The sequence below is a fragment of the Colius striatus genome, chromosome 2 (assembly GCF_028858725.1).
Source record: "Colius striatus isolate bColStr4 chromosome 2, bColStr4.1.hap1, whole genome shotgun sequence".
Classification (NCBI taxonomy): domain Eukaryota; kingdom Metazoa; phylum Chordata; class Aves; order Coliiformes; family Coliidae; genus Colius; species Colius striatus.
Genome location: NC_084760.1, coordinates 87,499,248 through 87,513,277, shown reverse-complemented (window position 1 = coordinate 87,513,277; position 14,030 = coordinate 87,499,248). Strand labels below are relative to the sequence as shown.

The following is a 14,030-nucleotide window of genomic DNA, read 5'->3' as shown; positions in this document are numbered from 1 at the left end:
TTCCTCATTGATCTCAAAGCACAATTTTTCAGAACCAATTTGAGACCCCCATCTGGAGTAATGCATTCAGCTCTGGGGCCGCCAACATAATGACATGTCAAGCAAGTCCAGAAGGGTCACAAACGTGATAAAAGGGCTGCTATGAAGGCAGGCTGAGATACCTGGGGCTTTTCAGCCTGGCGAAGAGAAGGCTCCAGGGTGACCTTAGAGCAGCCTTTCAGTATCCAAGGGGGCCTATAATGAAGCCTGAGAGGGATTTTTTACAAAAACATGTAGTGACACGGAGCAATGGCTTTAAAGAGGGTAGATTTAGATCAGATATTAGGAAGACCTTCTCTGTGATGGTGGTGAGGCTCTGGAACCGGTTGCCTAGTGAGGCTGTGAATGCCCTGTCCCTGGCAGTGTTCGAGGCCCGGTTGGATGGGGCTTTGAGCAACCTGGGCTAGTGAAGGGTATCCCTGCACAGAGAAGGGGGTAAAAGGGATCTTCCAACCCAAGCCATTTTATGATTCCATGACATTTATATTATTTTAGATAGGCTGAGTTTTCTTTAAACACTTCTCTATGAAAAAACTCTGTTATGACTTTCCAAACTTCTATCGGTATCTGTTCAGTCTTGGAAAAGTATTTCAAGAAAAGGGATAATCAACTGTTGTCTTTACTGGAAAAGACGCCCCTTGCCGAGGAGCTCCCCGTGCGTCCCATGTACCTACAGCCCCGCCAGCCGAGAGCCGACCGCCTTGTCGGCCAGCGGCGCCGAGAGAGATGAATAGGGACGGAAAAGTGGATGTGGGGCTGCGGCTGTGAGGCTCGGGGCGGCGGACACCCCTGTTGCAGTCAAGAGGGGAACCCCAAGAGTTCGTCTGCAAAATACCTGTATGAAAGGAAACCGCAAACCACCGAGCTGGCGGAACCCCAAGAGGCCGCCTAGTGCCTCACCAGGCCGGCGGGGAACTAAGGACGGGCACACGCTGCCCGCCCCGCTCTGAGAACTCATCCGGCGAGCCCGCGCTCGGCTGAGGAGGCGCGCGGCGCGGCAGGAACGGCGCGGCCGCAACTCTCGCGATGGCTACCAGACGCCGCTGCCCGGCGGTTGTAACGGACAGCACCCGGCAGGCACCGTGTACGGCGGCGTAGCCAATGGGAAGGCGGAGCGCTTGGGCGGGGCCGGGCGGCCCGGCCAATGGCGGGGCGGGGCGGTGCGTTTAAACGGCGCGGTGCGGAGTCGCGTCTCTCTGGGTGTCCCCGGTGGTCCCGTCGCTATGCCCGGCCGCCCTGACGACTACGAGGTGCTGCTCACCATCGGTGCCGGCTCCTACGGCAAGTGCCGCAAGGTGCGCCGCAAGGCCGACGGCAAGGTGAGGCACTGGGGGCTGAGGCAGTGTAGCGTGCTGTGGCTGTCGATTTCAGCCTGCTGCTGGCGGGCAAGGGGCTTTGAACGTACCTCACCCGCCTGCGGAGTTCTGGCTTGGGTGTAAGTCACTCCCTAAGGGGTTTTTTTTGCCTACCTAGATCTTGGTATGGAAGGAGCTTGACTACGGCTCAATGACAGAGGCAGAGAAGCAAATGCTTGTTTCGGAAGTGAACTTGCTTCGCGAGCTGAGACACCCGAATATCGTCCGGTATTATGATCGGATCATCGACAGGAGCAGCACAACCCTGTACATCGTGATGGAGTACTGCGATGGGGGCGACCTGGCTAGCTTAATCGCCCGGTGCACGCGAGAAAGGTGCGTGGAGTCTGTTTGAGGCAGTTTGGGAGTGCCTAGTGTGAACTACAAAGGACGGAACACTGGCACAGGCTGCCTAGGTGGGCTGTGGAGCCCCCTTCTGTGGTGGCATTCAAAACCCACCTGGATGAGCTCCTGTGTGACCTGCTCTGGCAAGGGGGTTGGACTAGGTGATCTTTCAAGGTCCCTTCCAGCCCTTGAGATTCTGGGATTCTGTGAAAAGTGCAATGTGTCTCTTATTAACAACTTCTGAACAGCTTTAGGTTTAATCCTTGGGACTCAACAACTTTTCTGAAATGTCAAAGGTTTTGTAGAAGATTGCAACAGTGATCATAATCATGCTAGTGAATATACCAACTCATGAGGTGTTTATGTCAAATTAGTTAAAAACTTGAGCTCTTTTAAGAGGCAGAAGCTGTTGAAGGGTTTCTGCACGCAGTGTTATGCATAAGGTTGAAAACGTAAAGCAAGTCATAGTTCTTGCAGATAAGTAGCTTGATCTGTGGGTTCTTTAGGCTTATCCATCAGTAAAAACATCTGTATCCTATTTTTTGTTAGAACACCAAAATACATGAAAGAGGAAAGTGATTTTGAATATGATGTTAAAAGCTCCTTTATGTGCTTTCCTATAAAGCTTGTGAATACACCAAGTTGATAAGACTACACCTTTGTCTAATCTTAGACTTAGCAGCCTGCTTCCTAAGTATAGTATCATTTTCCACATTCTTAAGTTAAATAAGCACATGACACCACATCTGTTACTTTGTGGGAGTCGTCTAAAATGGTATTGCAGCTGCTGACAAACATCAGTGCTTACATTTAAGGAATGTTGTATTAAAAGTCAGCCCTGTCTTGGCTTTGTTGTTGTTCTATGTTGCTCATTATAAACAGCTGACAACATACTGTTATCATAAATGATCAAACAGACAGATCTCATCACAGAAACATCAAATTGCTGTTGTGTTGTAAGGGATTGCAATGATACACATTTTTTTGGCTGAGTGAGGAAGGTGCAACAAAAATCTAGTTGTCTTCCAGTGTATTTGGAGTGAGTTTGTGTTTTTTTTTAAAACATTTCACTTTTAAATAGCATGTGTAGATGCTTGTTGCTGTTATCTTTCTATAAAGGTGCTGGGGTTGACTCAGTGACGTTTTATATAAAAAGTTACAGAAATAAGACTGGCAGCAACTACCTAAACAGATGTTTGCTCAGAATATATTTGTTAAACACTATGTTCATCTTTCAGGCGTTACTTGGAAGAAAGCTTTGTTCTCCGAGTATTGACTCAATTGACGTTGGCCTTGAAGGAATGTCACAGGAGAAGTGATGGTGGAGTCACTGTGCATCGTGACCTAAAACCAGCAAATGTCTTTCTGGATGGCAAGCAGAATGTGAAACTTGGAGATTTTGGACTGGCTAGAATACTGCACCATGACACCAGCTTTGCCAAGACATTTGTTGGAACTCCATATTATATGTCTCCAGTAAGATTTCTCTTCTGTGCCTTATCTTCCCTTTTGTCCCTGCAAGACCTGTTTTCTTGAATACTTGAAGGCTTTAATGAAAGGGTACCAGTGTTAAATGCAGGTGACTGTTTTTGTAGAGTGTACATACTCTGGAGACATGGTTATTTTGTAATTATTTTCATCTTCTTTCTTCCCCACATTGTAAGTTGCTCTTCACTGTATAAAATTTGATATATTCCTGGAATATTAGAGGTATGTTGGGGGTATATGGTTCCTCAAAAGCAATAGGGAAGCTACAGTTCTGTTATGTTTCATAGCATTGAGGCAAAGAGCTTATTAAATCATCCCTTGATGGTAGGATTTTCATTTGTAGTGCAAATGAACAACAATAAGTTCTTTCCCTGATATGGTACATTCTGTGAGGGAAAGATTAATGTTCTCTGAAATACAGAATGGTATCAACTGAAGACTGTTGCAACACTTAAGTCTTCTACAGTGTAGTACTGCCATAACTTGCCAAAATCTTGCTAGTAAGAGTAGCTGTGGAGATTGGTTAAGATAGAATCTTAAAAGTAACCCAAGTAAGTAATGGTTTGAACCATAGCTGATTATCCTGCAATAGTAGAACAACATCTTAGTTAATAAAACTAAGATTGTTCTCTTTCTTTAGGAACAAATGAACCACATGTCATACAATGAAAAATCTGACATCTGGTCTCTGGGATGTCTCCTGTATGAATTATGTGCTCTCTCGTAAGTACAGTAGTGTGTGGTAATGAATGGCGAAACATAGCTGCTAATGCTCTTACGGTTAAATTGTGTGTAGATGAAGGCTTAAAGGTTTCAGAGGCAGATTCTTTTATTTCTGTATTGTTCTTGACATTAGGTAGTCAAAACAAACCCTTGATTGCAGCTTTTTTCATAGTCTAATTTTTTTTTAATGAAAATAAGCTAGTGAAAGAATCCAAGAAAAATGTTGCTCTTCAGGCCTCCATTTAGAGCTTACAATCAAAAGGAGCTGGCAGAAAAGATACGGGAAGGGAAGTTCAGACGAATACCATATCGTTTCTCAGACAAGTTGAATGAACTTCTCAAAGAGATGCTGAATGTAAAGGTAAGAATCAATTACTAATCTTTCCACTTATGTTTTGAACTTGTACTGAAATACTAGTTTTTCTTCTCAATTGTGGAAAAAAACCTGCTATGAAGTAGTGGTTGCTGTCACCTTGTCACCAGGCACTATCACTCATAGGGGAAGGTGGAAGGAATTTGTATTTTGAGTCCATTAAACAAAGGCAGCAGCTCAAATCTTATGGCAGGTTCACAGATTGTCTCAATACTGACTTATACAGAATTTCTTCACAGCATCTTAACAAGGTCTTTTAACTCAGGAGTAAAATGGTTCCAGTGTGTTGGAAGGGGTTCTTTTGCCTTCATTTTGCTTTATATGGCTGATTTACAGCTGTCTCCCCATGGCTGGCGTGGGGGTGTTGAGGAGACTACTGTGTGAGACAACAAAGCTGTAACAAGAACCCAAGTCACCAATAGGTATGGAATATTCAGGAATCAAATGACAGGTAGAGATGCAGATTATTAGCGCCAGAACCTACTGACAATTGCCTCTGAAGGCTCACCACTCCAGTCTGGCTCTGAAAGGAGTGAGTGCCTTGGCTGTGACAGCCAGACTTGCAGCTCCTGGAGCTGAAGGCTGGTAACAGCCTCCTTCCTCACATTTGACATCTGGTTGTGCTTCCCATTCCTAACTCCCAACTTCTCCACTGCAGATGGAAACCAACTGAGGTGCTATACTGTGAGTCTTGTTTGGCCTTAATGTTTCTTCATTATAGATGGAACCTACTAGTACTGTCTTTCCTTTAGGATTATTGCCGGCCTTCTGTTGAAGATATTCTGCAGCACCCCTTGATAGCAGACTTAGTGACAGAAGAACAAAGACAGAATTCTGACAGAAGAGGCCAGAGATCATGGGAGCCAGAAAAGCTGCAGCACTCGGATGCTGCACTGAGTGAGCTGAAGCGAAAGGAACAACAATTACAGGAGCGAGAACAGGCCATCAAAGAGAGAGAGCAACGCTTGGAGCGTATGATATTCCACATTGGGGAAGGGGTAGCAATGGGATTCTGAGTCAAAAGAATAAGTGCAGAGCAAGGAAAGCTAGACAATTTAATGCACTAGGATATTGTACTCCTGCATTCACTGCTACAACTATCTAAAGACTGAACCAAGAACACTTGGGCTTATTCATCTATACTTGTTCTTGTTTTAAGTTGCAAGGATGCAAGTGGCAGTTTGGATACAGAAGCCTGGTTTGGGGAAATTATTAAACAGGAGTGGCGACTGGAAAGTATACAGAAAAATAGGGTCTGAATATGTTCTAAACTGTGCAGTGTAGGCTGCTTTTCACATACTGTTAAGCATGAGTATAGCAAATGTTAACCTAAGGTGAGCATGATGTTGGAGCAAAATATAGATGAAGAAACTGTCAACTGCTTTTATAAAAGCTGCACCCTCCAAGTAGCTCACCCATAAAGCTGATGGATGGCTGGTCCTCAGGTGTTGAGGTTTCCTGCTCACGTAAAATACCTCTTTGCAGATGCAGTAGGCATTGTAATACAGATTTTAATCATACAGATTATTTTCTGAGCCTGAAAGGCATCTATTACTATGAACAGAGTGTTTAGTCATAGCTGAGTTATAATATCTGGTCTAAATATTTAGGTCTGGCCACGTGTGCCATGAGTTGAAGTGCAGAATACAAAGCTTGCTATAGCTTCGTTATTGTAGATATGTCAGAGTTTGGAGGGGTGAAAAAGCATGCCTGAGACTTTAGAGTACTTGTCCAGTGCTTTATCAGTGCATTGATAAAGGGGTATCTACACAGCAGTTACATTTGTTTTAGAGCCATAGAAGCATAAACATGGGTACCTCTGACAGGCTATTACAGCTGTGTTTTTCTGTAGGAAAGTCCATCATGCACAATCACTCAACTTTTTAACACTTACATTTTAACACGGCATGCTACCATTTTTCTGCTTCCAGAGAGAGAACGGGAACTCTGTGTTCGAGAAAGGCTGGCAGAGGACAAGCTTGCTAGGTATCTTACTAACCTATAATCACCTATGTTAGAAACTCTACAACTTTACAACAAAAAGATTAAACTTCTATTTTCAAAACAGAGCTGAAAACTTGATGAAGAACTACAATCTCTACAAACAGCAGAGGACATCAGTTTGTGCAGATGGTCCAGGTATGAAAATACACAAGAAGCCAATCACAGTGATAAATGTAGGCTGGTACAACCAGAAAAATGCCCCTGGTGCCCCCACTGTAGTGCTACAAACCCCATTTATGCCATCGGCGTTGAGAAGAGACACTTGATTTTTCTGCTTTGCAAAGAGATTTAATGAATGATGCTCAAGCCATGAGTATGAGTTACTACTGCCAGCACTAGAGTCTTATGCTGTTTTGAAAATTGAGCTCTTGGAGTAAGCTGATGGAAGTGCTGACTTGTATTACAAACTTTTTTCAGAGCTGCACTTATGGATGTCTTTTTATAGATATTTGATTTAGTTCATTTTAATAAAATTGCACTTGTCTAATCACTTCAGCTTTAGTTCAACTTCCAAAAACTTCAAGATGGGAAATATTTGTGGCAAGCGACCCAGCTGATGGTGTTCTTCAGAGCTTATATTATGCACAAAACTACTATTACCATTATCCAGTTTAACTCACTAAAAAACAGAACATCAGACTGAAAATATGCTATAACGCTTCCTGAATACCTGCAGTCTAATTTGTTTCACAGTAGTTATTACCTCATAAGGATTTGACACTCACTTTGGCCTTGGCTGTTCAGTCCTCACTGTCATAAGAGGTAGTAGCATCTGTTCATTGCAGCCATTCTTTTTAATAGTAAAACCAATTCAAGTATCTAAATGCATTTTGAAAAAGTGGTAGAATATTAAAGGGCTGGGTACTAAGCAGTAATCTACAACAAAGATGTGTGAACATCCTTTAACTTGCAGCAACCTCTTCACTTAGTTTTAGCCTTTAATACAAATAAAACTGAAGTTTGTTGGTTTTTTTTTTCCAAGAAGTACCTATTTAAGCAGCAAAAAACAAAAGTAAAATGTCACAAGAAATTAGTGGTACTTGAGCTATATCTAACACTCCTGTCAGTTTTGAGAATTCTCCCTGTCTCAACATATTGTCTGACTTTGGTATATTAAAGAATATAAAACTAAGAATAAACTTGCCTTCAAATTTCTCATGTCTCTAACACTGGATGACTGAAGCTAAATGAGCTTCAGCATCAGCTTCTCTTTTCTGCATCTCCTGTGTGTCCCTTTATATCATTATTTTTTGGTCTTAATAGGGATATTAATTTTTGAAGATGAGAAAAGCCACTTTTGTATATTTAATACCTTGACAGACAATGCAGAAAAGTGAATGTGGTTATTACAAGACTGACAAAGCCTTACAGTATATGTAGATCATTTGATTAACCATTTCTCCCAATATCTGCTGCTTTTTCAATTTATTCCAGTTACTACTATTCCAACTACTACTTCTTTCACAATACTGTTTCTGAACTTCTCCCTGTCTGATATGAATGCACTGTTTCTCCAATATGTTACCAAGATCACTTCTATCATATGCAGTTGCTCAAATATTGCCATAGTTTTCACTTCTGGATTGCATCTTGTACATCTCTTGGATCCTTAATTTTCCCTCAAAGTTACTTGTGTGATTCAGAGTAAAACAGAGTACCAAAAATCCTGATTTCTAAGACAGTGTCCTAGATGCTATCCTCTTGTGGAGATTTTCCCATTCTTAGAGGAGGCTTTAATATTAAACCAGATATAGCTTACTGATAAGAAACTATACAATGCCAAAACAGTCACTAGCATCTTCAGTCTTCTCACTCCTGTGCTTATTGCATCATTGCTCTAAGCCCCCTGCACTGAAGAGCAAAGCTTCAGCAGTGTTAAGGTTATGACAGTTAGACCTTTGATTAAAAAAAATAAAATCACAGCTTAAGTTGAGCCTTGTTAAGTTGGCTCTCATGAGACAGAATGCAGCTTTTGATGGTAGCTTTTGTACCCTGAGTCATTAAACCAAAAGTAATTGTCTTTTGATTGTGGCAGTTCGATATGGCTAAAGCATAGCTTTGTTATGAAAAATTCTGTTCTGGAGGTTGCAGTGAAAGTAACTTGTCAATTTTTAATGCACTCATTCATCAAGTCAGAACTTAGTTTGTATCCTGCTGACAGTACAAGGATAGAGTTGGAACAATGTGGGTAATGTAGAAAGACCACTGGACAGGTTGGGTCTGCCCCTTCTATGAAGGAAAGACAAGGTCTTTCAGTAGCTGAGATCCTAATTCTCTATTTCCCCTTGGAACTGGATTATGTTGCTGTTTAATTTCTGTCTTTCTGAAGAAACACGCTGTCTTTTCCCCTTATGTCAACTAATATTTCCTTGGGTGTTGGAAGGTGCACCCTAGAAACTACAATGGCATATATCCTTTTACTACATCAATTAAAAGACTGGTTTTCAATTTTTCCTCAAAAAATGGGATTGTCGATGTAAACTGAAATGCATTTCATTAGATCACTTAAAGCTACAGTTAGATAGCAAATTGAGTAGCAGGATTAAAGGACAAAAGCTAAGCAATAAATGCTGAAATGTACCAATTCTATACTTTTTTGATTTCTTAAGATAATGCACCCCTGCTCCCATTTTTCACAACCAAGAAGAAAGTACAATTTGAGGGAAGTGAAGAGAATGCAGTGCCTCCTATTAATACGGAAAACTATCCCCTTTCTAAAGGGAAAAGCTCTGATCTCAGAAAACGTCTATATGCTGCAAATCTACGGGCTCAAGCACTGTCTGAACTGGAAAAAAACTATCAACTAAAGAGCAAACAAATCCTGGGCATGCGCTGAAACTGTAACATAGATGTAAAATATTTAACTTTTGAAAGTTGGTTAAATGTATAGAAAGATATTTGTGCTTCTCTCTTTTAAGCTGCAACCTACTGAAAAAAGTATTTTAAAGAGTTTGTGTAACAACTGTTGCCTATGATAAGTAGTTTGTGATAAGGGCATAAGATATATTATGAAAACAAGTAGTTTTGATACCAAATCAAACAAATGGAATTAATTGTATTATTAAAGAAAAAAAATATTTTGGTCCTCCTTTGTTCCTTCTGTTTATTTTACTTTACTCATGTGAAAATATAAAGAATGAATATTGTAAAATAGATTTTTAAAAATCTGGTCTGAAAAACTTTTCAGATGAAAAATGTGCAGAGATTCCTAGTGTGTAGGTTAAAATGATGCTGTATCCAGAACTTGCTAAAAGAGATATTGGTATTCTGTATGACGTGGAAAAACAGTGGCTTTTTGTCTGTGCTTGTAAATATTTTTTAACTATAAAAAGAGCAAAAAGAGATTTTATGCTGTCCCTTCCTACTAAGTAGGTGACCTATCAAAGCAGGCTACTTTTAATGTCTTTGACTAATGAGTGGTATGGGTCATCTTGGCATAATTGATGAGTTTACACTCCTTTCTGCCTGTGCAGCTGAACCTCTTGGCTATCAGCTCCTGAAAAGCCCGCTTCAGGGCAGAGCATTGGAATTAACACCTTACTTGGTTTGCCTTGAAGCTTATAAACTGATCCTGTGAGACTGCTGTCCTGAATGGGACACCTGTGTTTTGGGGAGAGGGAATTGTACTCTAAATAGAAAATCCTTATTTTCTTGAAGTTTATGAGGAATCTCCATCTTTCCTGTCACAATTCTCAGCTAGAACATGAATTGCTCACTTAAGGTGCTGTAAGTTTCATGAACTCCAACTCATGAATTTAAAAAATCCTTTGGGTCTGTAATGTCTGGCACATATTTTGTTTAAAGGTTTGTTTTTTTAATCTGGGTTGAAAAAGAACAAAACATACATACTTAGGAAACATGATTTTCAAAACAGTTATTTCCTTCTTGCAGCATGAATGGTATTTCAGGAGGTATTCTAGATGGTTTTACTAGAAGAATCTTACTTGAAACACCAATTTAATCAATTCATCTGCTGACAGCCAAATACTTGTGTCACCAAGCAATAGTTCTGCTCTAGCAGGTTCTTAACTACTCAGCAAAGCTTATGATATTCTCTTGCATAGTGATTACTCTTTTCACCATTCTAATACTTAAATGAATTAGAATATATTTGCTAGTCTAAAGCTACCACTGTTCTGGTGGCCATTGCCCAGTGCTCGGTGTGATCAGAATGCCTGGTAGGTATGCACAGCCAAACTAGCTGTGCCATATGGATGGGTGCAGCCTTCCTTCTGTCTTCTTTCATATTGTGGAAGATTCTCATGTGTGTTTGGAGGGTGAATCCCTGCTTTTTCACCACATTTGTACATTCAGATTTTTCTGTTCTGTGCTTCAAGCAGAAAATCTGCAATGCAGTTCTACTGGCTTTCATGTTGATCTTTATTGTATAGCCCATAACCCATCAGAGGGTAGTGGTCTTATTCTAGTCGAAAAAAGTATGTAGGATACAAGAATTTTGCTGTATTCTTTGTCATCTGCAAAATGCAGGTACCCACAAGTGAAAGGAGGAAACCAAGCAACCAAAAAAATAAATTGGTAATTCATGATTCAGGAAAGACTGTGTTCTGAAGTAGCTCGTGTTTGAAAATGCTTTTATGCATTTAACAAGACCAAACTTAGAAAACGGCCTAAGAATATTTTTCTTTCTTTCTTGGAGCATACAGATGGGACAAATGATTTCTGCATTTAAACGTGAAACACCTTCAGATCAATGCCTGTGGCTCTTCCGTTAATTCTCTAGTGACCTCAAGATGTCACTGTTGCCCTGTAATTGTTGCGAATTTCCTTTAGTCTCGATAGATTCATACATTTAAGACCGGGTTTAAATATATATATATTTACCTGGTTTATTTCAGAAAACCTGAAGTGTGTTGCTGCGAGATGCTGATTTTCTTAGGCTGCAGACATTTTAGTACTTGCTGGTGTAATTAATTGCAGTTATCTCCAATTTGCCATTTCACATGTTTTATAAAAATAGTTGAATCAAAGTCCCAGTTAACAGTTACACTGAGATGAATAAGAAATGCTGCAGAGCGTGCAAACTGTATCAATCACAGTGGCAGTAGTAAATGAGAATAGCGTAAGTTACCACTGTAGCATTCAGCTAATTAATCTATGTTACCATGTCTTCTTGAAGTATTACCACTCTAATATTATAAATGCAGTGTTTCTGGAGGTTTTTTTCAAATAAGAACTTCCTACCAGTATGTGTCAAACATAGAGGAAGGAATCCCAGAGGTAGTCTTCTTTTATGTCTTAGGATTTTACTTTGAAATCCCAAAATTTACATTTTCCTACAAAGGCATAATTGTTTGTCCCAGAGCATGGGTGTAGCATGGAAACCGCATTCAGGACATAACGTTCAAATATACTCAGGAAAAAATTTAAACATTTATGGGGATAGTGACTGCTTGTAGAATGCTTTCAAAGCATTGCCATCGTTGATGGGTATACTTGCCTCTTAATAGCAAAGGTGAATTTGTACATATGTATACGGTACAGCTTAAACTTCACAGCATGATAAGAACAATGGTGTACACTGTGTAGTGCTGTGAGGTAAATTAATTAGAGTTTAATGTAGATGTCAGTAATTTTGATAATATGTATAGTTGTGGGCATACAAATGATATTATGATGTCACTTCTGAAGTTACAGAAGTTTTATTACATAGAACAAAATTTAGCCTAGGGGTAGACTGGAGGGGAAATCGCATCATTTTAAAAACTGTGGGCCAGATCCCTGATATTTGAGACTTCATGTGTGACCTTGATGAAGGCCCTGTCTTAGGTTCCCATCTGTAACAGGCCCGTCACAGGGGGGTGCTCAGGGACAGCACTGCTATGCTGTACAGGTTTGGACTTTGGGCAGATTTCTGGCGGCAGTGGTATAACCACTTTGTTCTCCTACTTGGGGCAGCTGTGCATGTACTAGGTAATGGAATTTACTGGGAAAATAGTGGTGAATTACCAAAATAACTTATTTAATAATTAGTCTGGTCAACTGTTCCCTCTGCAGGTAGTTGACCAGGCCATTCCATATTACTACAGTGCTTAAGTGGTGTGAAACTGCTGGCTAGCTGGGCAGATAAAAGGCTTAGTGGAAATTTGGCTTAAATACAGACAACCATCAAGCTTCTTCCTAAACATAAATATTAATAGGTCATGTAATTTGTACTACAGCATCAAACAGATGCTGATAATTCCTTCTGTAACAATCGTAAAATTCTTTGTCATAGGGTATTTGACACTTTTGCCTTTACTGTTAGTGGGTAACCCAGGAGGAAATGATCTGGTCCTAAATAATGGCACAAGCCGGTTCACAGGCATTCACTGAAAGACTCAAACAACCTGCAGTTTCCTGCAGGTAGGAGAAACAGCGCAGAGCAGAGACTCCTTGCCTTTCTTACCTTCATTAAAAAAAGAAGAGAGATTGCTCCTTCACTTATGCTGCTGTGCGGTGCTTAGTTGCTGGCTGGTGTTAAACCAGGACGCATCTTTGCCTGTGTCTACCTCTTGCTGTGCTGATCAAGATGAAGTCCACTTACTGGTAAGCACTGCTTCTAGCATTCCTGGTCCAAAATACAGTTGGATGCAGTAATGATCCAGCAGCTGTGTCTTTGGGCTGTGTCTTTGTCTTGCTCTTTCCTTGTGTAATTTGTGTGAATCCAGAGGAATCCTAGTAATTATGAAGCTGGTGTATTGGGCGTAGAAGCTGAAGCCTGCCCTGAGAGCTGGCCTAATAGGCATTTCAGCTCCCTGGAAGACTTTGGCCTAATTAAAGCCACATAGAGTATAATCCACATCAGCTATAAGAAGTGAGTTTTATTTATATATTTACCTTAAAAGTTAGCTGAAAGTTACACATTAATCTTTACAGCTTTAAAAAGCTCCACAGACTGATAGCATAATGCCACATATTGTTATACTGCTTTTCTATTTAATCTTGCTTTCAGCCAGATCAGTAATGCTGAGAAGTTACTATACTAGAGGCAACAGTGCCTTTATCTGCCATATTATTTTGAAAGCAAAGTGCACTTCTGAGGCTCAGCTTCCATGAAAGGATGAAGCTTTGTTGGAAAAAAAAAAATCCTTTGTATTCTACAAAATGGACTCATGCCAGAGTTTTATGATACAACGGGAAAAGAAATGCTACAGAGACACCTAGAATTAGCTAGCCCCAGGTAAGTCTTACTTGTCATTGTGGGCTCCTTCTGTATGACAAAATGTATTTATGAAAACTTTTGGCGAATTAACTTTCTTTGGTTGGTTTAAATTTTGACTGATGGCTGATGCTTGTTGCTGGGCTACCTGCTTTGAGCAGAGGTCATTTAAAGGTCCAGTTATTACTGCATTGTTCCCTACTGTGAATATATTATCCATCCCAATGCAATATGTCTACTTCCTTGGCATTTGAAACGCTGACTTGGGCATGGGATGCAGCAAGTAAGAACCAATAGTGGAGGTTCCACTCTCCACATTCATAATGAGGGGTTTTTTTAATGATAAAATTAATGCAATGTGCAGATTTATGAGGAATATGGCAAGTACTCAGCAGGTGCTCAAATATTTGGTTAGAGACAGTATGTTTTGATGTTATACCGATGTGAAAACCTTTTTTATTTGCAGAAATAGCTGCTGAATACTTTTTTACTGTCTTAATTAGCTCTTTTAGCAGATTCTGTTCCTGCAAGTGCAGTGGAAACA

At 40.5% G+C, this 14,030-nt stretch overlaps 1 protein-coding gene across 2 annotated transcripts; it reads left to right on the top strand.

Moving 5' to 3' along the window:
• The first annotated feature begins 1,262 nt into the window (after nt 1–1,262).
• On the top strand, nt 1,263–9,170 carry NEK2 (NIMA related kinase 2). 2 transcript variants are annotated; one of them, XM_061990527.1, is made up of 9 exons: nt 1,263–1,358; nt 1,513–1,730; nt 2,978–3,215; nt 3,868–3,950; nt 4,185–4,311; nt 5,076–5,295; nt 6,255–6,309; nt 6,392–6,462; nt 8,937–9,170. In XM_061990527.1, the coding sequence occupies exons 1-9, from the start codon at nt 1,263–1,265 to the stop codon at nt 9,161–9,163; spliced, it is 1,335 nt and encodes a 444-aa protein (XP_061846511.1). In that variant the 3' UTR covers nt 9,164–9,170. The 2 variants fall into 2 exon arrangements, with proteins under 2 accessions (XP_061846511.1, XP_061846512.1); XM_061990528.1 differs by having other exon boundaries at nt 6,392–6,500; nt 8,972–9,170.
• Nucleotides 9,171–14,030: the final 4,860 nt, after the last annotated feature.